Source organism: Heterodontus francisci, chromosome 8 (genome assembly GCF_036365525.1).
Source record: "Heterodontus francisci isolate sHetFra1 chromosome 8, sHetFra1.hap1, whole genome shotgun sequence".
Lineage (NCBI taxonomy): Eukaryota > Metazoa > Chordata > Chondrichthyes > Heterodontiformes > Heterodontidae > Heterodontus > Heterodontus francisci.
In genome coordinates, this window is record NC_090378.1 from 55,852,087 (window position 1) to 55,877,643 (window position 25,557).

General features: G+C 43.8%; 1 protein-coding gene across 1 annotated transcript in view; it reads left to right on the forward strand.

The window, feature by feature from the left end:
* Positions 1-25,557, forward strand: part of trabd2b (TraB domain containing 2B) — a 509,080-nt gene that overhangs the window by 241,193 nt on the left and 242,330 nt on the right. Inside the window, exon 3 of the mRNA XM_068037170.1 lies at positions 7,376-7,522. Within this exon, the coding sequence (XP_067893271.1) occupies positions 7,376-7,522 (147 nt within the window). The remainder of the gene's footprint in view (positions 1-7,375; positions 7,523-25,557) is intronic.

The window sequence follows — 25,557 nt, forward strand, 5'->3', positions numbered from 1 at the left end:
TCTGCAGCACCTGTGGAAGAGTCTGTCACTCTAGAATTGGCCTTTATAGCCACTCCAGGCGCTGCTCCACACACCACTGACCACCTGCAGGCACTTACCCATTGTCTCTCGAGACAAGGACACCAAAGAAGAGGCACTGGAGAGGGTACAAAAAAGATTTACAAGGATGACACCAGAACTGTGAGGTTATACCTAACAGCAGAGGATTAATAGGCTGTATAGTTTTCTCTTGAAAAGAGAAGGCTGAGGGGTCACCAATCGAGGTCTTTAAAATTATGAAAAATTTCAATTTCGTGGCTTGAACATGGAACTCGCGACCACAGAGAATAGTTGAGGTAAATAGGTTAGATGCATTTGTGGGGAAGCTAGATAAGCATATAAGGTAGAAGGGAGTAGAGCATTATGCTGACAGAGTTAGATAAGGAAGGATGGGAGGAGGCTTAGGTGATGCATAAATGCCAGCATAGACTGGTTGGGCTGAATGTCCTGTTTCTGGTTGGTATACTCTCTGCAGTTCTATGTATGTGAAGAATAACCACTTGGACATGGTACTGAAGGCTGTCACGGTCTGTGGGACTATGCCCGAGCGAAAAGTACCTTTGATAAAGGAAAGGAAAATAATTGGAGATAAAATGAAAAATAAAATGAAATGTCACTGTTACATTTTGACTTTTCTAAACCTTCATACTCCAGATTTTTCATTTCCTGTATTTAGATCGTACTCGGGTCGGCAATGTGTTCGTACATGGATGCCAGTGCCCGTGGTAAAAATTTTGAGGTCCATGACTGGTAATGTCAGGAATGAGAAATTTCCCACTGACTTTGTTCCAGGCCAGTCTGACTTTAAAAAAATTCACAGCCTCAGTTTCAGTTTCACAGCTGTCTGGCTCTTAAAGCAGGAACAGCAGCTTCCGAACTCAGGACAAGTTTCGGGTTTTCCGGCAGGGATTTTTTTTTTAAAAAGCCTGCCCAAAACCATGAACTTGTTCTGAGTTCGGACATTGCTGTTCGCGGTCCCAGCACCTGTCAGCTGTAAAACTGGAACTGAGGCTTAAAAATCTGACCAATCACAAAGCAGCTCTGGGGAGAGTTCCCGCTTTCTGCAACTGTCACAGAGAGTGGGGGAGAGAGAGTGGGGGGAGGGAGTGAGAGAGGGGAGGGAGAGAGCGGGAGGGAGAGAGAGGGGAGAAGGTGAGGGGGAGAGAGATGGGGACAGAGAGAGAGGGGCACAGAGAGAGAGAGAGAGAAAGGGCATGACAGAGAGAAAGGAGAGAGGGAGGGAGGGAGCGAGGGAGGTAGCGAGGGGGGAGAGAGGGGGAGAGAGAGAGGACAGAGAGAGATGGGGAGAGGGATGGACATAGAGGAGGTGGGGAGAGAGAGAGGGGAGAGAGAGGGGAGGGGAGAGAAGGGGAGATGGATGGACACAGAGGGAGGGGGGAAGAGGGGGGGATGGGTGGACACAGAGGGAGGAGAGAGAAGGGGAGATGGATGGGCACAGAGGAAAGAGAGAGGGGGGGAGAGGGGGAGATGGATGGACACAGAGGGAGGAGAGATGGGGGTGAGAGGGGGAGATAGATGGACAGAGGGAGGAGAGAGGGGAGAGAGATGAACACAGAGGGGAGAGAGCTGGACAGAGAGGGGATAGAGAGTGGGGTGAGAGAGGGTTACAGAGAGGGGATAGGGATTGACACAGAGATGGAGTGCGAGAGTGAAAGGGGAAAGAAAGATATCAAGATCACACCTGACAGATGGACATCTATCTGGATTCTCTGCATCGCTACATCAAGTGTGTGGGCAGACATTGACTACTTGAGCAAGCAGTAACTATACCAGGTACTCACTGTATAGGGAGAAATGTGTTTTAAATCAGACTGTGTTTTGATGGCATTCGGTTGGCTGTACACTTTATACACTGATTAATTGACTCCATGTCCGTGGCTGAGTCAATAATTTTGTTAACTGATCATGCTGCAAGTGAGTCCCAACTCTCCAGCCGTTTCAGAATATATAACCATGATGTCTCGATGAGCTTTCAGGAACAGGCCTTTATTAATAAGTAGAATAATGTTTTTGTTAATTACTTTACCTACTGGAATTAACCAATAGCTCAATGGGATCTACCTTGCTCTTGGGAAATAGTAGTGTATCCCACATTAGATTATGTCTAAGTTTAAGCAAGTTTAATTAACAAAAGAAGAACATACAATAATTTATTTATAAAGTAGAAATGTTAATATTTTTCTCCTCAAAGGGAAAATTATAAAAAAAACCACAAACTAAATGCTAAGCTACTTTTTGTATATCTTTTATATACACAGGCCTTGAAATTCCTCGGCGAATTCTACGGATCTGAAATGTAAGACTGGTGGAATTCCCACAGTGTAGAAGGCAAAACATGATTGTTTATACCATTTCCCTGGGGGAGAGGGAAGGGAGATTTGAATTACTCTCATTGAGGTTACAGCAGGAGATCAGAAAAACTTCTGTAGAAGTTTTGGATTGTAATGTTTTTTTATTTCTTGCCATTCCAGGGGCTATGGTGTTTGCTTGAGTTGTGATCCCAACAGTTACACTGGAATTGTGCTTGATGGTGTGCTCCAGAATTTGCAGGGTCAGTGAGAAGGCAGCTCATTTACATTGTCACTTAACGGCAGGCTCCCACCTCCATTCAAATTTTATTGAAGACGGAGGGGCCTGCCGCCATGTGGAGACAGCACAAGCGGGATTGGGGGTCATCACTCCTTTAAGGGCAAACTTTGGCACCGGAGGGGCCCTGCCAGAGGTCAACCCCTAGCGGCCATGGCTGCCCCCACCCCCTCGGCAGGAACCACCCACCCTCACCAACCTCCCTTCCCAAGCCCGTCGCCGGGGAGTGCCTGACTGGTCCCAACAACCCTGACCCCACTTACGTGTGTCTCAGGGTCTCCTCCATCTTCAGCCCTGCAGTCCTCCTGCATTACTACCAGTGGTTACTGCTCCCGGTGGTGCTGCCTGTACTGCAGAGCTGCCAGCCCTCCAATTGGCCTGCAGCTCTGGAGATGGGAACTTGTCCCTTAAAAGGACGGTGTCCCTGATGGCGGGCAGCTAATAGCTGCTAGGTGTGAAACTGCAATGGAGTCCAATGGAGAAACAAGGCGGCGTCTCCCCCCGCCTTCTGACCTGCCACCGGGACCCCCGTCATCGGGATCAAATCCAGGCCTGTGTTCCTTCGAAGGCAACCTAGAAATGGTGAAGGGCCACTGCAAACTAGTCTGTGCCATTTTCATGGGGGCTCTGCTGAGCTGACTCTCAAAGTTATAGCAGGAGACTGAGGAACACCAATAGATCATCTGAGAGATTTTGAATTCTTTGTCTCCTGGAAGTTCCAAAATGTCGCTTAATTTGGAACAGCTTCAGTTTAATAAATATCCCAGTTACTAAGATTTCCTGGATTTCAATAACAAATCTCACAATCTGTTTGAAAGTATCTTGGCTCCTTCTCAAGCTTTTCAGACAAATTATGAAGTATTTGTATCAAGTTTGGGGAAAGTTTATGACTAGTTTTTAGAAAAAATAAAACTCCTTAAGACTAATGACTGAATTAAATAAATCTCTACAGAGCTGAAACAAAACAGATTGACTTGTTTTTTGTGACCACCAATGGTGTGGTGAATGGCAATGTTACAAGTCAGATCACGCGGTTTCACTGCTCTAGAGCATATGCCACAATTCGGGAGCGGTATGGTAGTGATCCAGTAAACCTTTGATGGCTTTGTACTGGGTATACATCACATTGTGCAATTGTGTCGGAGATTTGGGAAGCTAAATATGTGATTAAGCTCTGAAGTTGAATGTTGTTCTAGAAGGCTTACAGCCCAAACCATATTATCAGAATTGACTTCACAAATGCAGAAATATGGACCTCGTTCAGATCCCAGAAAAAAACAAATCTCTGGGGTCCCATTATAGCAGCACAAGCGTAGCAGAGTAAAAGCCCTGTCCACCAACACTGATGGTCATAGACCTTCTCCCTCGTTATCGGGATGGGATCATTTGCATGAGTAGGATGGATGCATTATGCCTACAAAGTTACTTCAATTACCTACTCTGCTGCAACCCTGCAAGGTGGAACATTCCACAGCTGCTCTGTCTGAGGTGCCATGATGCCCTTCCAGACCAAAGTTACAGCCCTTTCAAGTTACAACAATGTCATGAATACCAGGCCCAAATTTAAAAGTAGCTGACTAACATGTCAAAACCCAACTAATGAGAGGGTTTCTTGCAGACCTGTATGAGACTTCCCCATTCATAGCTTGAAAATGCCTGTGACAGTATAACTTTTGAACTGTGTCTGCAGGGTTATTTGTTTGTTGTTTTGTGTGGAATCTGCCCCAAAAAATAATGGGGCAATCCACAACAGTGACAGCCTCAGATGATATGAAAGAATAGCTCTTTGAAGTGTAAAGATAGTAATCTGTTTGGATCCGATTTGATTTGTTTGCCTTTTCATCCCTGTTCTGCTGTCAAAGGTGCTTCATCTTCATGAAAAAGATATTTGTCAAGCTTATTTAACAGTAAGCATCATCGTCATCCTCATCATCATCAGAAATCCCTTGTGTCAAGGCTGATCCTTCCTTCCTGATGGCTGGGTGGAAGGGAGATATCAGTGTTGACTGTGGGTAGCCAGATGGCTTATGAGCCCTATCCTAGCCTTGCAGGCTCACTCACAGCGAGGACATGCGTTTTTAGCCAGGAGAAGCGGTGATGGATCATTGGCTTGAGCAGCTGACCTCTATTTCCATCTCTCTCACCGTTCTTAGGGTCTGCTCTTGTTCATTCGAAGGTCTTGACACCATTTTTGATGATGGATCATCATTTTGGTCATGATTGGGCATCTGCTTCCCATGTTTTGATGTTAATGGAGCTAACTTTCATGGAGACTTTGAGATCGTCTTTAAAACTTTTATTTGGCTCCCAGGCGAATGGGCTCATGCTGTAGCTCTGAGTAGAGCAACTGTTTGGGCAGTCTTCAGTAGAGCATTCTCCCGTTCATCTCAGCTGATGTGAGATTCTCATGGCCGTACTTGGCATTTCTGCGTCTTGGAGGATGCTCATGTTTGTTCTTTGTCCTCCCATTTGATTCATGAGATCCTTCCACAGCAGTGTTGATGATGTTGCTCTGGGGCCTTGATATGGCATCTATAAGTTGTCCAAGCTTCAGCACCGTAGAAAAGCGCGGGGAGAACCACTGCCCGATAGACTTTAAGTTTAGTAACAGAAAGTACAAACTACATGCAAATGATGTAATAGGAAGTGAAAAAGAAAGAAGTTATCAGAGCTGAGGTTTCAAAGTCACATAGATAGAGTAAAGATAGTGGCAATATTCAACAGACATTAAAGAAAAAACTGAAAGTCATTGCCGTGGAAGCCTGAGAACATGTTGAGCTGAAAAGGTAATGAAATGACTTAGAAAATTGAAACTGCAGTGAGAAGCACTTGAAACCTCAAAGAGCTCCAGGATGCATCAAAGAAACTTTATAAAAATGGAATTCCTCAGTAACAAACTCAAAGGAAAGTACTTATGGAGGAGAGATTGGGATTTAAAAGAAAACCTGAAACTTATCGCCTGTGTTGACACAAAATGTGTATCAAGGGTCTTTAGTTTCAATATATTTTGGTCTAAAAGTGGTGAACTTCAGATGCTGGGTATAGAATTTACAGGGACTGGAACTTAAGGTGCAACTGAGGCACAGAGTTACAGTTTGTGCTGAATCTTTCTCGTTTATTGGCATTGCGAATGATGTAGGATTTTACTGTGGCCCTTATCATGTGTCACAGGTCCTCTGAAATGGTCCTTGGTGCCTTCATGTGAATGTAATGTTCAACGAGCATCTTTCTACTTAGAGCAAAGTGCTAACAATGTAAGTCAATAGACTTGGAAGCCATGGGCTGCAATCTCCAATTCTGACTGTCAGGTCCCACTTTCAGCTCTGATACTTCTAGCACTGAGGATAATGAATGAAAGTGACACATATACAGGGGAGCAGTTGGCTTATCTTGGCTGTCCTGGTGAGGTCATTTAAATTTCTTCCAGCAGTGCAAAGGTGGCCTGTGAGTCAAGGTGGTGACACTCACTGCCATAACCACCTCTCAAAAATTGCACTCCACATTCTTGGCAGGTCCCCAGCTCCTGAAATCGAATACGATTCTTCTTCTGTTCCATATCTATTTTAAGAGCTGGTCTAGATAACTGAAGTTTGATAGGTAAATTGGCCATTGTAAATTGCCCCTAGTGTAGGTAGGTGGTAGGAGAATATGGGAGTAATGTAGGATTAGCATAAATGGGTGGTTGTTGGTCGACACAGACTCAGTGGGCTGAAGGGCCTGTTTCAGTGCTGTATCTCTATGACTCTAAGTTTGCCACTCATTTCTTCAATGTGGTTGCTGTCCTTGTTCCCTGTATTGCCTGCTTCCTTCAATACTGCAATTCCCCTTTAAACAGCAGCATATTTTAATTGCTTTTGCTTTATCACTTCTCTGGCTTCTCGTACAAGCATCCACTCCCAATCCCTCAGCTCCTAATAACCCTCCCCCTTCACTTACACCCTGCAGGTATTTTCCAGCTGCCTGCTGTTCATGGAGAATTTGGGATCTTGGTACCACAACTGCACAATTTTCTGCTCCACTGATGTACTAGATGTATTGTAGTTAACTTGTATTTAGACAGCATTCACAGCTTTGCTTATATAAATTAGATGAACCTGCAATTTATGGTGGGGGGGTCAGCTACCTGAAAGTGGATGGAGGTCCCACTTTGCTATAGTTGTGCTGTTGAAATATTAGGACCCAAATTGCTTTTTATACTTTATTGAAGACGGTGTTGAAAGTATATTGTATTTATTTTTACAGAGTATTCTGGAATAGTGTGCTTAGAAGGTGTAGAGATAGCATATTATAACGAGACCAGCAGTTTTACATCATTGGGTACAGACAGCAAATAGGAATGTAAGACACCCTACAGTCCAGTAACCCCTCCCCTCAAAACCTCACTCTCTGTGCTCACTCTTGAAGACTAGACACTTGGGTGGTATACAAAGGGGTGGTCAGTGCCTGGCATCTTTTGGTGAAGAGAGGAGAAAATTATATGTCGGGCGAAATGGTTCCTGAATTAAGCTACTTGGAACTCATATGGGATCTCTGCTTGGCTAATTCTTTGCATAACTTTTCACATTATACATGTTTTGCCTATTTAAAGTAGAAACACAACTTCATAATTAAATCCTTTTTGAATATGTCTGTCTCTAAATTGTTACATGCCCCAAACCCCGCTGTTGTAAATTCCATCTATTTCCAACTCTTGTGTTCTTCACAATATTTTATTCTTGTGTCATTACAGGTCCTCTTTGCTTTAAACCAAACCCTACTGCAACACGAGAGCCTCCGAGCAGGCAGTTTGCAGGCCCCTTACACAACAGAGGACCTCATCAAACACTACAACTGTGGGGACTTGAATGCCGTCATCTTCAATCACGATACGTCCCAAGTAAGGAACTGTAGCTGTTATTTTATTGACGTTTTCAATCTTGTCAAAATGAGTGCAGAGAAAGGATCAATTGGGATGGAAAAAATGTTCCAGGTTATTTTAAAAGTTTTATAACAGCTAATTGCAAGTTTATTATCAAGTATAAGAAGGAATGGCTGAATATAGAAGCTTGTCAAATCTGTTTGCATTTTCTTCTGTATCTACTTTGAATTGAATCATAATCTTTTGGCTCATATCAAGCTAGCTTAATGAAGCAAACTCATGTAAACCATAGGAACCATAGGCTATTGTTGACGTGGCTGCTGTGCCCCTAAATGTGCACACATCATTATAGTTAATGAAACTAATGTGAAGTTGGCACTGGATGAACCCTCAGAAATTTGTTGTTTTTGAATAATATTTACAGCGTTTCAGAGAAATTGGACAACAGCCTAACAAACGTTACATGAGTTAGTGGAACTCGGCCAAACCAGCGTGGTTTCTGATTAGATTACTATACGCTCTGGCATTGCACTCTGGCTTTAGTGCTTGCTGTCAGTTGCAATTTAGAAGCATGCCACAAATCCTTTGAAGACTGGTGGAAAAGTTTGTTTTGTCATTTTTTTAAAGGAAAAGATAACTAATTATTTTTCTTCATAAAAAGATCGTTAATGGTCTTTTGCAGCCTGTATTTATAAAATTATTGTTTCTGTTAGGCGCTCAAATGTACAGTCCAGTGGACTGCACCACTCCTATTTCCAAGGCTTTTGGTGAGCTCCCAAAAATATGCATTTTCTGGAATTTCTTGCCCCTCTGCTCGTAAATTCAAATTAAGCGGCAAATATTTTCTATTTAAGAGGCAGAGGGGAAGGAAATCTGGAGAAAGCTGTGGCTGAGATGTTGAATGGTTGTGAATAGGAGCTTGTCACTATTTGGTCTGTGTGGTGCAACAGGAATGTCTTCCCCAGAGCTTGTAATTCAGCTACTGTTCCATGCAAACCCATCGCAACACAATCTGAATTCTCTCTATTTCTGAAGAAAGATCTCCTGCCTGTTGCTGTTAGCAACTTGAAAGGCTTTGCATTTTAAAAAATATTTATATAAGCAAATCATATTCCAGTGAAATCCACCCCTCCCCTCAATTTCAGCTTTGCAAATTGTTTCCTAAATAGTTAGTGGAAAATATTAGTGGTTTAGAGTCTGTTTTACGATCAGATCTGTCAGGTTTGTATTTTCACAAGCCCCAGCCCTTTGAATTTATAATGCTATGTTTTCATCAGTGTTTTGGCTCTGCAGCCTATGTAATTTTTTACACTGTAATTGATTGCAGTGGCTTTTGAATTTTAAAATTTAAATCCTCCCCCCAACCATCCCACCACCATAGCAATGCTGAACACCAAGGGCAAATGGGTGCCCCTAATGTCCAGATTTGCTATGACCCAAATGACTGAAAATGCAATGGATTAGGTGTTTTCTCCATATGCTTGTGTATGGGATAGGCCCATCCGTATTGTACACCAGGAAGTCAGAGCATGAAGTCCAAATGGTTGTACATGCATTTCATCCCTCACCCCTGTCTGCCTCAGTTCCACTGAAAAGTCATTGTATGGAGATCAAGTAATCTTGGCTATATTGTCTGGAAATTGTGCCTCCACCAATCATATCTCTACCATCATTTTGTTGTTATGCAAAGGCACTGAGGTCAGCATTAAGATATGGCCAGTGATTCATGAATTTTCTGCTGAGTCTCACTCTCAGAGAATTATAATTTCACTCTTTCCTGTGATTTATTTGGTATGTCCCACCTATTTAATCTATCATTTTTAGATAAATCAGTTTGCTACTTTCACTGCTGCACTCATGCACTTTAGTTTATCTTTCCCTCCCATATGTTGTTTCCCCCTCTGGTTTTCCTACCCTAAAGGTGCTGGGGGACAATTCTCCAGGTAGTGGCTGCAGTCTGGTAATTAGTTGACTAGACGTTTTTTGCTCTTGAGCTGGGACAGTGAGTGCTAACAGACTAATGGTAGGGAAGAGGGGAATTCAATCACTGCTGAGCCTGATCTTATTCACGCAGGTACACTTTACAGGGGGATCAGGAGAGGGAAAACTATGACTGATCGATTGTCTTTTTTCTGTCTGCAGCCAGGAATGCTGAGCCCAGTATCACAGACATAAGCTAGTACATGTCCAGCAATTGAGTGTGTAACTTACTTATATACCACACCAGACAGTGCATTTCCCTATTGAGCCATGAAGAGAGCTTGCACTAACACTTCAGTTTGCTTTGCAAATTTTTTTGTTCAATTAGCAACATTTAGAAAACTGGAAAAATTGAATTCATTTGGGGGAGGCAGAAACTGGGCATGGTTCCAGTTTGTGTGTCCATATGTGTGTGTGTTTACGTGCAAACTTTGGTTGATGAGAGGATTAAGCTTGGGTGCAATACCCCCACCACACCCTTTACCCTGCCATGCAGATAGTCTGCTGATTCACCGTTTTGGCTGTTACTTAAATAATGGGAACTTGGGCATGGAACAGTAGGATATGGGCACTCCTAGAAGTTCCAGCAAAGAACCAACACCAACAGGAGTGGAAGATAAACCAAGTCATTGTATGGAGATCAAGTAATCTTGGCTATATTGTCTGGAAATTGTGCCTTCACCAATCATATGTCTACCATCATTTTGTTGTTATGCAAAGGCACTGAGGTCAGCTGACAAAACCAATTTTCAGGGATAACTCGGAATGTGCTGTTGCTCCCAGAACAGCTAGATGACCGGAAGTAGTTGGTAAAAGGGTTAAGAGACCAACATTTTAAAGAGGCAGTCACAGATGATCCCTTCAGCAATTAAGTAGTTAAATATCTAGAGACTAGAGCTTTAGGTTATTATGTGGAAAACTAGGAGCAAAATATGCTGATATTTAGCGCATGTTCAGCATACATGTGTGGTACACATAGACTCGTACCTCTCGTGGTCCAGGGAGGTGTGGTTTTATCCAAAGTAACCTGCAGTTACAGTGACCTGTGGCCACCTTCCAATTATATTTTCAAAGCAAGTTATAATGTTTGACTGTTTTCTCCTTGCAAATGTTTACATTTTATTACAACAATATAATTAATGATATAATGAGAAAATATAATAATATGCACCATTGAAAAGAAATGTTGACAAAAATCAATAGTGTATATTTAAAATAGTTTCTTTAAAACTGGTCAAGAGGCTGTGGAATTGGGATTTGTTTTATCAAGAAGAGTATTGGTGCAGATAGTTGTAGGAGGGAGTGCCGACTCCCAATTTTGGGAGAGAACCAATTTTGTATGGTGAGTATATTCAATCCTGTGACCAGTTCTCCACGTTATCTGGCTCATTAGAGCTGAACCCTTTAGTTCACCCCTCCTGCTGGCAGAAACAGTTGGCTTGCCATATTATGGGAATTTAGAAATGATCACAGATAGTGAAGACAGCTATCTCATCAGCAGTATACCGGGTTGACATGTTCCTCCTGCTCCCAGCAGTGCTGCTTTCCTCCAGTGCAGACCTGCAGTTAGTTGAATTCCTTGGGCAGGGCCCAACTGAAGGAGTAGCGCATCTGCTGGGAGGTACAAGGGCTGATTTCCTCTTAATCCCCATATCCCCCTCCTGAGGTGAATGCTTTTCCTTAATGGTGCTCACCTTATATCATTTATCTGTTGTTCTCAGCTAGGACTAGAAAAGAGAAAGAGTATTACCATCAACACTTGTTAATCCACCACGTAGGAACTAACTGACTACGTTCATACACGAAAATTATAGCACCTCTGTTTCCCCCTTCCTCATAGATTCTCAGACCCTGTCTCAGCATAGGACAGGGTTTCTACCATTCCTTCCCACTATGGTTTACATGTGGTAGCTACTGATGCTGCAGCCTCTAACCCACCCACTCACCTGAGTCCTAATGCTACTGTCTCTCCCTCACCAAAGTTACAAAGGCAAACAGGAGTCAGAGGTACAAAAAGAAGAGAAAGAAAGGGGAAGAGAAAAAGGAAAAGTGAAAGACAAGAGCAAAGAAGTAGAAGATTAGAATATGAGACAATGTGAAGGCGGGAAAGCCATGGAAAAAGATAGGGACTGAGTGAAGGAGCAGAGAGAGAGAAGTTGGGTTAAACAATAGTGAACAGAAGGAGAGAAAAAGAGAGGGTTTGATCCGAGGATTCCATGAAATGTAAAATTGATTGGAATCAGACATAACAATTAATCATGATTATTCCTGACTGAAATGAAATTTAGCGAGACATGGCCTACTCAGAAATTGTGCCAATACTCAATTGTAGTTGAGACTCCATGAATATTCCCATCCTTAATGATGGGCGAACCCAGCACGTCAGTGCAAAAGACAAGACTGAAGCGTTCCCAACCATTTTCAGTCAGACGTGCTGAGTGGATGATCCATCTCAGCCTCCTCCTGAGGTCCACAGCATCACAGAAGGCAGTCTTCAGCCAATTCAGTCCATTCCATGTAATATCAAGAAACGGTTGAACACACTGGATACAGCAAAGACTATGGACCCTGCCAACACCCCGGGTGTAGTACTGAAGACTTGTCGCACCACTAGCCAAGCTGTTCCAATGCATCTACCCAACAAAGTGAGAAATTGCTCAGGTATGTCCTGTCCACAAAAAGCAGGACAAATCCATTATGGCCTATGGCCATTCCATCAGTCTACTTCCAATCATTAGCAAAGTGATGGAAGGTGTCATCAAGTGGTGCTTGCTCACCAATAACCTGCTCACTGATATCCAGTTTGGGTCCGCAGGACAACTTGACTCCAGACCGCATTACAACCTTGGTCCAAATATGGACAAAACAGCTGAATTCCTGAAGTGAGGCGAGTGATTGCTTTAAACATCATCAAAGCATTTGACTGAGTGTAGCATCAAGGAGTGTTATTAATATTGAAGTCATTGGGAATTGAGGTAAACCACTGACTGGAGTCATACCTAGCACAAAGGGAAAGTGTTGCAGTTGTTGGAGCCCAATCATCTCAGCCCCAGGGCACTGCTGCAGGAATTCCTTAGGGTAATGTTCAAGGCCCGGCCAGCTATTTCAATAATGACCTTCCCTCCATCATAAAGTCAGAGTGAGGATGTTCACTGATGAGTGTGCTATGTTCAGCACTATTTGCATCTCCTCAGCTAATGAGGTAGTCTGTGCTGCATGCAGCAAGACCTGCACGACTTTCAGGCTTGGGCTGCGAAGTGGAAAGTAACATTTGTGCCACATAAATGCCAGTCAATGACCATTTCCAACAAGAGAGAGTCTACGTCCCCTTGACATTCAATAGCATTACCATCTCTGAATCCCCCACCATCAACATCCTGGGGGTCACCATTGACCAGAAGCTTAACATGATGAGCCATATAAATACTGTAGGGAGATGGAGGCATAGTGTTAATGTCACTAAGCTAGTAATCCACAGGCCGAGGCTAATGCCTTGGGGATATGGGTTCCAATCCTACCACGGGAGCTGGTAGAATTTAAATTCAATGAATTAATTAATTAAAATCTGGAACTGAAAGTTAATCTCAGTAACAGTGCCATGAAGCTATCATCGATTATCATAAAAACCCATCTGGTTCACTAATGCCCTTTATGAAAGGAAATCTACTGTCCTTACCTGGTCTGGCCTACATGTGACTGCAGACTCACAGCAATCTGGCTGACTCTGCCCTCTGAAATGATATTAAAACACATTAAGTATTGCAAGACAGGCGATTTGTCATGGTCGCAGCATATGGGAGCTCCTGCATGCCAGGGTGATCCAGGGCAAACACATCTGCAGTAAGTGTTTGTGGTGCGAGGAGTTTTAGCTCAGAGTCATTGAGCTGGAGGCCGAGCTGCAGATACTGCGACATGTCAGGGAGGGGAAAGTTACATGGACACTTTGTACCAGGAGGCATCAGGACCCATCAGGATAGGGTTTTATGATTTGGTCAATGGTCAGGGACAGGAGAGTTTGGCTGCAGCTGAGGCAGGTAAGGGGGCCCAGAGGGCAGGAGTGGAGGAGCCTCAGCCTTTGAGATTGTCCAACAGATTTGCGGTTCTTTCAGCTTGTTTAGGTGAGAGTGGGGGCTGCAGGATGGATGAGCTAACTGACCATGGTACAGGGAGTCACTCAAGTGGGAGGAGCAAAAAGGAATGCAGTGGTAGTAGTGGACAGTATAGTGAGGGGGATTGACACAGTTCTCTGCAGCAAAGAGTGAGCATCCAGAAGGCTTTGTTGCCTGCCAGGGTTCCAGACATCTGCTCAGGGCTGGAGAGGAACATACAGTGGGAGGGGGAGGATCCAGTTGTTGTGATCCATATAGGTACCAATGACGTGGGCAGGACAAGGAAGGAGGTTCTGCACAGTCAGTATGAGGATAGAGGCACCAAACTAAGAATCAGAACCTCAAATCTCTGGATTATTACCTGAGCCATGTGTAAATTGTCATAGGACAAATAAGATTAGAGAAATTAATGCATGGCTCAAAGACTGGTGTGCTAGAAGTAGGTTCCGGTTCATGGGGCACTGGCATCAGTACTGGGAAAAGTGGGGGCTGTATCATTGGGATGGACTGAAGTGCTGACTTGGGTTGCATTAGAGTGCTACAGTGGAAGTTTGGTAACTGAGGAAGTTCGGTAAGGAGGGAGCGAGGAGCTCCTTTCATTTCCTACCTGTCCTCAGAGTGAGGGGAGCTGAGAGCTTCCAAAGAGCACAGCTGACTGGGAGAAGACTCGGAGGGCGGAGTTCCGGACCTGTAAGTATAAAAATCTTACCTCTGGTAAAAAAGCTGAAAGTGACGTCATTGGCTGGTAGGGAATTTTTTTTTACTGAATTTGAAAGTAAATCATTGATAAAAATTTATTAAAACCCTATTTAACTAATTAATAAGTAGAGTAACTAAACCAGAGGGAGGAGATTACTGTATTTAGTTAGCATTTAATATTTATAGTAGGAATCTAGCACTAGGGACCATATAGTTAATTATAACAATTTAGTAAGGATTTTAAAGTATTTATTTATTTTAAATTAATTAATTAATTAGTGCTAGAAATTTCAGTTCGAGGGGTGAAGTGCTTCACCTGTGAGATGTGGGAGGTCCGTGACGCTTCCAGCATTCCAGACGACTACATCTGCAGGAAGTGTACCCAGTTGCAGCTCCTCACAGACCGCATGGATCGGTTGGAGCGGCAACTGGATGCACTTAGGTGCATGCAGGTGGCAGAGAGCGTCATAGACAGGAGTTTTAGAGAAGTAGTTACACCCAAGGTGCAGGCAGATAGATGGGTGACCGCTAGAAGGGGCAGGCAGTCAGTGCAGGAATCCCCTGTGGCTATCCCCCTCTCGAACAAGTATACCGTTTTGGATACTGTTGGGGGGGATGGCCTATCAAGGGAAAACAGCAGCAGTCAGAGCAGTGGCACCACGGCTGGCACTGTTGTTCAGCAGGGATGGACAAAGCGCAGAAGAGCAATAGTTATAGGGGACTGTATAGTCAGGGGCACAGATAGGCGCTTCTGTGGACGTGAAAGAGACTCCAGGATGGTATGTTGCCTGCCTGGTGCCAGGGTCAAGGATGTCTCTGAACGGATAGGGGGCATTCTGAAGGGGGAGGGTGAACAGCCAGAGGTTGTGGTACACATCGGTACCAATGACATAGGCAGGAAGAGTGACGAGGTCCTGCAGGGGGAGTTTAGAGAGTTAGGTAGAAAGTTAAAAGACAGGACCTCGAGGGTTGTAATCTCGGGATTACTCCCTGTGCCACATGCCAGTGAGGCTAGAAAAAGGAAGACAGTGCAGCTAAACACGTGGCTGAACAGCTGGTGTAGAAGGGAGGGTTTCAGATATCTGGACCATTGGGATCTCTTCAGGGACAGATGGGACATGTACAAGAAGGACGGGTTGCATCTAAACTGGAGGGGCACAAATATCCTGGCTGCGAGGTTTGCTCACGTCACTCGGGAGGCTTTAAACTAGTGTGGCAGGGGGGTGGGAACCAGAGCAGTAGGACAGCAAGTGAAATAAATGAGGGGGAACTAGTAAATAAGGCCAGTTAGACTAAGAGGAAGAGCAGGCAGGGAGATGTGGCAGAGCACAGCGGGACTGGTGGTCTGAAGTGCATTTGTTTCAATGTGAGAAGTATAACAGGTAAGGCAGATGAACTGAGAGCTTGGATTAGTACTTGGAACTATGATGTTGTTGCTATTACAGAGACTTGGTTGAGAGAAGGACAGGATTGGCAGCTAAATGTTCCAGGATTTAGAAGCTTCAGGCAGGATAGAGGTGGATGTAAAAGGGGTGGGGGAGTTGCATGACTTGTGAAGGAGAATATCACAGCTGTACTGCGGGAGGACACCTCGGAGGGGTCGTGCAGCGAGGCAATATGGGTGGAGTTCAGGAATAGGAAAGGTGCAGTCACGATGTTGGGGGTTTTCTACAGGCCTCCCAACAGCCAGCGGGAGGTAGAGGAGCAGATATGTAGACAGATTTTGGAAAGATGTAAAGGTAACAGGGTTGTAGTGGTGGGTGATTTTAACTTCCCCTATATTGACTGGGACTCACTTAGTGCTAGGGGCTTGGATGGGGCAGAATTTGTAAGGAGCATCCAGGAGGGCTTCTTGAAACAATATGCAGGTAGTCCAACTAGGGATGGGGCCGTACTGGACCTGGTATTGGGGAATGAGCCCGGCCAGGTGGTCGAAGTTTCAGTGGGGGAGCATTTCGGGAGCAGTGACCATAATTCCATAAGTTTTAAGGTACTTGTGGATAAGGATAAGAGTCGTCCTCGGGTGAAGGTGCTAAATTGGGGGAAGGCTAATAATAATATTAGGCAGGAACTGAAGAATCTAGATTGGGGGCGGCTGTTTGAGGGTAAATCAACATCTGACATGTGGGAGTCTTTCAAACGTCATTTGATTAGAATCCAGGACCAGCACGTTCCTGTGAGGAAGAAGGATGAGTTTGGCAAGTTTCGGGAACCTTGGATAACACGGGATATTGTCAAAAAGAAAAAGGAAGCATTCGTAAGGGCTGGAAGTCTGGGAACAGACGAATCCCTTGAGGAATGTAAAGACAGTAGGAAGGAACTTAAGCAAGGAGTCAGGAGGGCTAAACGGGGTCATGAAAAGTCATTGGCAAACAGGATTAAGGAAAATCCCAAGGCTTTTTATACGTATATAAAGAGCAAGAGGGTAACTAGGGAAAGGGTTGGCCCACTCAAGGACAGAGAAGAGAATCTATGTGTAGAGCCAGAGGAAATGGGCGAGGTACTAAATTAGTACTTTGCATCAGTATTCACCAAAGAGAAGGACTTGGTGGATGATGAGCCTAGGGAAGAGAGTGTAGATAGTCTCAGTCATCTCATTATCAAAACAGAGGAGGTGTTGGGTATCTTGCAAAGCACTAAAGTAGATAAGTCCCCAGGGCCTGATGGGATCTACCCCAGAATACTGAGGGAGGCAAGGGAAGAAATTGCTGGGGCTTTGACAGAAATCTTTGCATCCTCATTGGCTACAGGTGAGGTCCCAGAGGACTGGAGAATAGCCAATGTTGTTCCTTTGTTTAAGAAGGGTAGCAAGGATAATCCAGGAAATTATAGGCCGATGAGCCTTACGTCAGTGGTAGGGGAATTATTAGAGAGGATTCTTCGGGACAGGATTTACTCCCATTTGGAAACAAACAAACTTATTAGCGAGAGGCAGCATGGTTTTGTGAAGGGGAGGTCGTGTCTCACTAATTTGATTGAGTTTTTTGAGGAAGTGACAAAGATGATTGATGAAGGAAGGGCAGTGGATGTTATCTATATGGACTTCAGTAAAGCCTTTGACAAGATCCCTCATGGCAGACTGGTACAAAAGGTGAAGTCACACGGGATCAGAGGTGAGCTGGCAAGATGGATACAGAACTGGCTCAGTCATCGAAGACCGAGGGTAGCAGTGGAAGGGTGCTTTTCTGAATGGAGGGCTGTGACCAGTGGTGTTCCGCAGGGATCAGTGCTGGGACCTTTGCTGTTTGTAGTATATATAAATGATTTGGAGGAAAATGTAGCTGGTCTGATTAGTAAGTTTGCGGACGACACAAAGGTTGATGGAGTTGCGGATAGTGATGAGGATTGTCAGAGGATACAGCAGGATATAGATCGGTTGGAGACTTGGGCGGAGAAATGGCAGATGGAGTTTAATCCGGACAAATGTGAGGTAATGCATTTTGGATGGTCTAATGCAGGTGGGAAGTGTACAGTAAATGGCAGAACCCTTAGGAGTATTGACAGGCAGAGAGATCTGGGCGTACAGGTCCACAGGTCACTGAAAGTGGCAACGCAGGTGGATAAGGTAGTCAAGAAGGCATACGGCATGCTTGCCTTCATCGGTCGGGGCATAGAGTATAAAAATTGGCAAGTCATGCTGCAGCTGTACAGAACTTTAGTTAGGCCACACTTAGAATATTGCGTGCAATTCTGGTCGTCACACTACCAGAAGGACGTGGAGGCTTTGGAGAGGGTACAGAAGAGGTTTACCAGGATGTTACCTGGTCTGGAGGGCATTAGCTATGAGGAGAGGTTGGATAAACTCAGATTGTTTTCACTGGAATGACGGAGGTGGAGGGGCGACATGATAGAGGTTTACAAAGTTATGAGCGGCATGGACAGAGTGGATAGTCAGAAGCGTTTTCCCAGGGTGAAAGAGTCAGTTACTAGGGGGCATAGGTTTAAGGTGCGAGGGGCAAATTTTAGAAGGGATGTGCGAGGCATGTTCTTTACACAGAGGGTGGTGAGTGCCTGGAACTTGCTGCCAGGGGAGGTGGTGGAAGCAGGTACGATAGCGACGTTTAAGAGGCATCTTGACAAATCCATGAATAGGATGGGAATAGAGGGATATGGACCCCGGAAGTGCAGAAGTTTTAAGTTCAGGCAGGCATCAAGATCGGCGCAGGCTTGGAGGGCCGAATGGCCTGTTCCTGTGCTGTACTGTTCTTTGTTCTACACCTGAACCTTGCTGGGGCTGGTGTTCTAGCGAACCCCATAACTAGGGAGGTAGAGAGGGTTTTAAACTAAACAGTGGGGCAAGGGATCAAATTTGGGAACATGTGGTAAATGAAAGTGTAGAGACAAGGCAAGAGAGATAGTTATGAATATGGGAAATGATAAGCAGACCGTAACAGGAAGGGATACAGAGTACAAATCTTCAGAGTAAATCAGCAGCCAAGGCTAGACATTCCAAAAATAATTAAAGGACAAAACTAAATGCTCTGTGTCTGAATGCACGTCGCATTCAAAACAAAATAGATGAACTGATAGCAAATAGAAATAACTATGTACAATCTGATAACTATTACAGAGACATGGCTGCAGGATGACATAGATTGGGATCTGAATATTGACGAGTTTGTGACATTTATGAAGGACAGGAAGCTGGGAAAAGGTGGAGGGGTGGCTTTGTTAATTAATAATGGTATTAGTACATTGGAGAGGGATGACCTAAGTTCAGGAAATCAGGATGTAGAAGCAGTTTGGGTAGAGATGATAAATGATAAAGGCAAGAGGTCACTCGTGGGAGTGGTGTACAGGCCCTCTCGCAATATAAAGCAAGAAATAATGGGAATTGTCGGAAAGGTACGGTGATAATCATGGGGGATTTTAATCTACATATAGACTGAAAAAATCAGATGGGCAAAGGTAGCCTAGATGAGGAGTTCATAGAATGTTTTCGGGATAGTTTCTTCGAGCAGCACATTCTGGAGCCAACCAGAGAGCAGGCTATACTAGAAATAAAAATAAGAAATGCTGGAAATACTCAGCAGGTCTGGCAGCATCTGTGGAGAGAGAAGCAGAGTTAACGTTTCAGGTCAGTGACCCTTGGCACTGACTTGAAACATTAACTCTGCTTCTCTCTCCACAGATGCTGCCAGACCTGCTGAGTATTTCCAGCATTTCTTGTTTTTATTTCAGATTTCCAGCATCCGCAGTATTTTGCTTTTATTTTAGCAGGCTATACTAGACCTGGTATCATACAACGAGATAGGATTAAATAATGACCTCATCGTGAAGATGCCCGTACATAGCAGCAATCATAATATGATTGAATTTTACATTCAGTTTGAGGGAGAGAAGAGTGGGTCCAACACTAGTCTTTTAAACTTAAATAAGGGCAATTATGAAGGCATGTAAGCAGAGCTAGCTACAGTGAACTGGCAAATTAGGTTAAGGGATAGGTCAATAGAGATTCAGTGGCAGACATTTAAGGGTATATTTCAGAATACACAGAATAGATACATTCCAATGAGAAAGAAAAGTTCCAAGGGGAGGACACACTATCCGTGGTTAACTAAAACAGTTTAAGATAGTATCAAACTTAAAGAAAAAGCATATAACTGCGCAAAGATGGGTGGCAGGTCAGAAGATGGGACAGAATATAAAAAACAGCTATGAATGACTGAAAGATTGGTAAGGAGGGAAAAATTAGAGTATGAAAGAAAGCTTTCTAGAAATATAAAAACAGACAGTAAGTGTTTCTATAGATATTTTAAAAAGAAAAGTTGACAAAGTGAGCATTGTTCCTGTACAAAGTGAGTCTGGGGAATTAATAAGGGAAAATAAGAAGATGGCAGAAGAATTGAAAAGGCATTTTGCATCAGTCTTCACTAGAGAGGAAACAAGTGACATCAAAGAAATAGCTGTAAATCAGGAAATGGAAGGGAGTGAGGAATTTAAGAAAATTAAAATCATCAGCGAAGTGGTACTGAGCAAATTGTTGGAGCTGCAGGCTGACAAGTCCCCGGGTCCTGATGGACTTCATCCTAGGGTCTGAAAAGAAGTAGTTAGTAAGAGAGTTGATGCGTTCGTTTTAATTTTCCAAAATTCCCTAGATTCGGGGAAGGTTCCATTAGATAGCGAATGTTAATCCTTCATTCAAAAAGGGAGGGAGACAGAAAGCAGGAAACTATAGGCCAGTTAGCTTAACACCTGTCTCAGGGAAAATGTTAGAAGCTATTATTAAAGATGTTATAGCAGGGCACTTTGAAAAATTCAAGGTAATCTGGCAGAGTCAACATGGTTTTGTGAAAGGGAAATCATGTTTAACCAATTTTATTGGAGTTCTTTGATGAAGTAACAGGTGCTGTGGATAATGGGGAACCGGTGGATGTACTGTACTTAGATTTCCAGAAGGTATTTGATAAGGTGCCACATCAAAGATTATTGCGGAAAATAAAAGCTCATGGTGTAGGGGGTAGCATATAGGCATGGATAGAAGGCGCGGCACAGTGGTGCAGTGCTTAGCACTGCAGCCTCACAGCTCCAGTGACCTGGGTTCGATTCTGGGTACTGCCTGTGTGGAGTTTGCACGTTCTCCTTGTGACCGCGTGGGTTTTCGCCGGGTGCTCCGGTTTCCTCCAACATTCAAAGACTTGCAGGTTGATAGGTAAATTGGCCATTATAAATTGCCCCTAGTATAGGTGGGGATGTGGTAGGAATATGACATTAATGTCTTCTTCTTCTTTGCCCTCCTTGTCTCGGAAGACAATGGGTAAGCGCCTGGAGGTGGTCAGTGGTTTGTGGAGCAGCGCCTGGAGTGGCTCTAAAGGCCAATACGAGAGTAACAGACTCTTCCACAGGTGCTGCAGATAAAATTGGTTGTCGGGGCTGTTACACAGTTGGCTCTCCCCTTGTGCTTCTGTCTTTTTTCCTGCCCACTGCTAAGTCTCTTCGACCCGCTACACCTTAGCCCCGCCTTTATGGCTGCCCACCAGCTCTGGCGATCGCTGGCAACTGACTCCCACGACTTGTGATCAATGTCACAGGACTTCATGTCGCGTTTGCAGACGTCTTTAAAGCGGAGACATGGACGGCCGGTGGGTCTGATACCAGTGGCGAGCTCGCTGTACAATGTGTCCTTGGGGATCCTGACATTTTCCATGCGGCTCACAAGGCCAAGCCATCTCAAGCGCCGCTGACTCAGTAGTGTGTATAAGCTGGGGATGTTGGCCGCCTCGAGGACATCTGGGTTGGAGATGCGGTCCTGCCACCTGATGCCAAGTATTCTCCGGAGGCAGCGAAGATGGAATGAATTGAGACGTCGCTCTTAGCTGACATACGTTGTCCAGGCCTCGCTGCCGTAGAGCAAGGTACTGAGGACACAGGCTTGATACACTCGGTATTAATGTAGGATTAGTATAAATGGGTGGTTGATGGTCAGCACAGACTTGGTGGGCCGAAGGGCCTGTTTCAGTGCTGTATCTCTAAATAAAAAAAAAGAAGATTGGTTAGCTAACAGGAAACAGAGAGTAGGCATAAATGGGCCAATTTCTGATTGGCAAGATGTAACGAGTGGTATGCCGCAGGGATTATATGAATGACTTAGATGAAGGGACCAAAGGTACGGTTGCTAAATTTGCTGATGACACAAAGATAAGTAGGAAAGTAACTTGTGAAGAGGACATAAGGAGGCTACAAAGGGATGTAGATAGGTTATGTGAGTGGGCAAAATGTAGTATAATGTGTGAAATTGCCCACATTGGCAGGAAGAATAAAGAAGTATATTATCTAAATGGTGAGAGATTGCAGAGGGATCTGGGTGTTCTAGTGCTTGGATCGCAAAAGTACGCAGGTACAGCATGTAATTCGGAAAGCTAATAGAATGTTATCATTTATTGCGAGCGGAATTGAATACAAAAGTAGGGACGTTATGCTTCAGCTATACAGGGCATTGGTGAAATCACATCTGGAGTACTGTGTACATTACTAGTCTCCTTATTGAAGGAAGGATGTAAATGCATTGGAGGCAGTACAGAAAAGGTTTACTAGACTGATACCTGGAATAGGTGGGCTGGGTCATTTTCTGGTTCACAAGATGTAACGAGTGGTGTGCCACAGGGATTCGGGCTGGAGTCTGAAGTTTTTACAATTTATATAAATGACTTGGATGAAGGGACCAAAGGTATGGTTGCTAAATTTGCTGATGACACAAAGATAGGCAGGAAAGTAAGTTGTGAAGAGGGCATAAGAGGCTACAAAGGGATATGAATAGATTAATTGAATGGCCAAAGCTCTGGCAAATGGAGTATCATGTGGGAAAATGTGAATTTGTCCATTTTGGCAGGAAGAATAAAAATGCATGTTATCTAAATGGTGAAAAATTGCAGAGCTCTGAAATGCAGAGGGATCTGGGTGGCCTAGTGCATGAATCACAAAAGTTTGGTATGCAGGTTCGGCAAGTAATTAGGAAAGCTCATAGAATATTCTCATTTATTGTGAGGGAAATTGAATACAAAAGTAGGGAGGTTATGCTTCAGTTATACAGGGCATTGGTGAGACCACATCTGGAGTACTGTGTACAGTATTGGTCTCCTTATTTAAGGGAGGATGTAAATGTATTGGAAGCAGTTCAGAAGGTTTACTAGACTAATACCTGGAATGGGTGTGTTGTCTTATGAGGAAAGGTTGGACAGGCTAGGCTTGTATTCACTGGAGTTTAGGAGAGTAAGAGGCGACTTGATCGAAACATATAAGATCCTGAGGGGCCCTGACAGGCTGGATGTAGAAAGGATGTTTCCCCTTGTGGGAGAATCCAGAACTGGGGTCACTATTTAAAAATAAGGGGTCACCCATTTAATACAGAGATGTGGAGAAATGTTTTCATTCAGAAGAGCGTGAGTCTTTGGAACTCTCTTCCTCAAAAGGTAATGGAAGCAGAGTCTTTGAATATTTTTAAGGCAGAGGTAGATAGATTCTTAATAAGCAAGAGGGTGAAAGGTTATCGGGGGTAGGCGGGAATGTGGAGTCGAGGTTACAATCCGATCAGCCATGGTCTTATTGAATGGCGGAACAGGCTCGAGGGGCTGAGTGCCCTACTCCTGCTCCCAATTTGTGTGTCCAGCAAGCCATTCAGTTGTCAAGGGCAATTAGAGATGGGCAAGAGATGCTGGCCTTGCCAGCAACACCCACATCAAATGCAAGAATTTTAATAAGGAGCAGGTCAGAGGCTGGGAATTCTGTGGTAAATTACTCACCTCCTAACACCCCAAAGGTTGTCCACTATCTACAAGATACAAGTCAGGAGTGTGATGGAATACTGTCAACTTGCCTGGATGTGCGCAGCAGTAACAACACTCAAGAAGCTCGACACCATCCAGGGCAAAGCAGCCGCTTGACCAGCACCTATCCACCATCTTAAACGTTCATTCCCTTTACCAACGGTGCACCATGGCTGCGGTGTGAACCATTTGCAAGCTGCATTGCAGCAACTCGCCAAAGTTTCTTCAACAGCACCCTCTAAACTGGCAACCTCTACCATCTAGAAGAACAAGGGCAGCAGACTTATGGGAACATCACCACCAGCAATTTCACCATTCCTTTCATGTCGCTGGGTCAAAATTCTGGAACACCCTACCTATCAGCACTGTTGATATACCTACACCACATGGACTGCAGTGGTTCAAGTAGGTGGCTCAACACCATCTTCTCAAGGGCAATTAGAGATGGACAATAAATGCTAGCATTGCCAGTGTTGCTCACATCCCAGGAACGAGTTTAAAAAAAATTCAGCCCAATGATCTTTGTGATTTGGCATCCATTTCTTTACCCCTATCTATGCACAATTATTTCATTAGTTAAAGGTAGAACACAAATTCCAGTTGTTATAATGTGAATTGCGGACTGTGCAATAAATAATGGTGGGGATGCTTAATTCAAGATGTTAATCATCCTTTGGATTAATATTAGACTGTGCAATGTGAAAATGGTCACATTCAAAGTTGATGGTTTGTTATATTAGACAGGGTCCAAGCTGTTGGAATAAATGAACCTTTATTATTGTCATGAGCTGACTGCCCTAACTAAATTCTAAATCTTTCCTGGGTGAATATTCCCCTACTTACAGACTCTAAACAGTATCCAGCAGGAGGATGGTGTTGTGAATAATTGTGCTGCAAGGGTGTTTGGATGATTTTTGCTTTGTTTGGTAGATCTCTGTAATGAGTAGGATATTGTACAGAAAGTTTTGTTAATGAAACTTATCCATATTGAGATATTCCAGCTCATTATAAGATCAGAAAAATGGCCAATGTTGGTAGATGTGATCTCCCTTGGGGTGGTGAGTTGGTGGGAGAGTGCTTTTATTCTTTCAATTAATTATTTTAAGTGCTCTATGATGGTTTTGTTAATTGGTTTTCCTCATGAGGTAGTGTAACATTAAAGGAGCTTGCATTTAATAGGTAACTGCTTAAACATTTATAGCCCGTTTAATTGTCTAGAGCTGCAAAAAAGGCTACTTTAACACTGTCACATTTGGTGTGTGGGATCAATTACAGTGAAATTGTGTTCCTACAAAACAAAATGATTCTAAAATGTTGTGGAATCAGAATGGAACCTTTCAAATTAACTTGTCAAAATAATATGGACACATTTATTGTCAACCATTTGTCATTTTCTGTAAATAAAGCAACATTTTAAATGACTCGGTTTTCTGACTTGTAACCTTGTGTGCTGCCAAAGAAATGACTGTTCAGTGGGCTAGATTAGTGCTTTTGCTTGTTGAGGAGAAATGAATGATACTGTTATAACATAGTGTTCCTTGTGAGGATAGGTCTTTCTAATGTTTTAAAAGAAAACTGAAAAGTACATTTTATTTATTATTTTTTATGTATCATAAAGTAGTGATTTCATGAGGTTGAGTAAACCTGAACCTATTCCAAGTTGACCCAGTTGGCTGTAACACTGGAACACTGCATGACTTCTAGCTAGAATTATTGAGTATGAATCACAGTCTCTATTGCCATCCGTATACTTAACTGCCCTCAGAGAGTGAGTTCAGAGGCAGCTTGGGGGTCCTTTGAAGCCTGTAGCTGGGAAGCTGGGAGTTTTTGGGGGCCTGAATAGGCAGAAATATTTCAACAAAAGATACCATTATGAAATAATTCTGCAGAATAATAAATTTGCAGGAAACAGTCCCTTTCATGGCCAGACTATGGGTTCTGTGAAACAATGGGCTGAATTTTCCCAGCCCATTGGGGTCAGGCTGGGAGGAGGGAGGGCTGG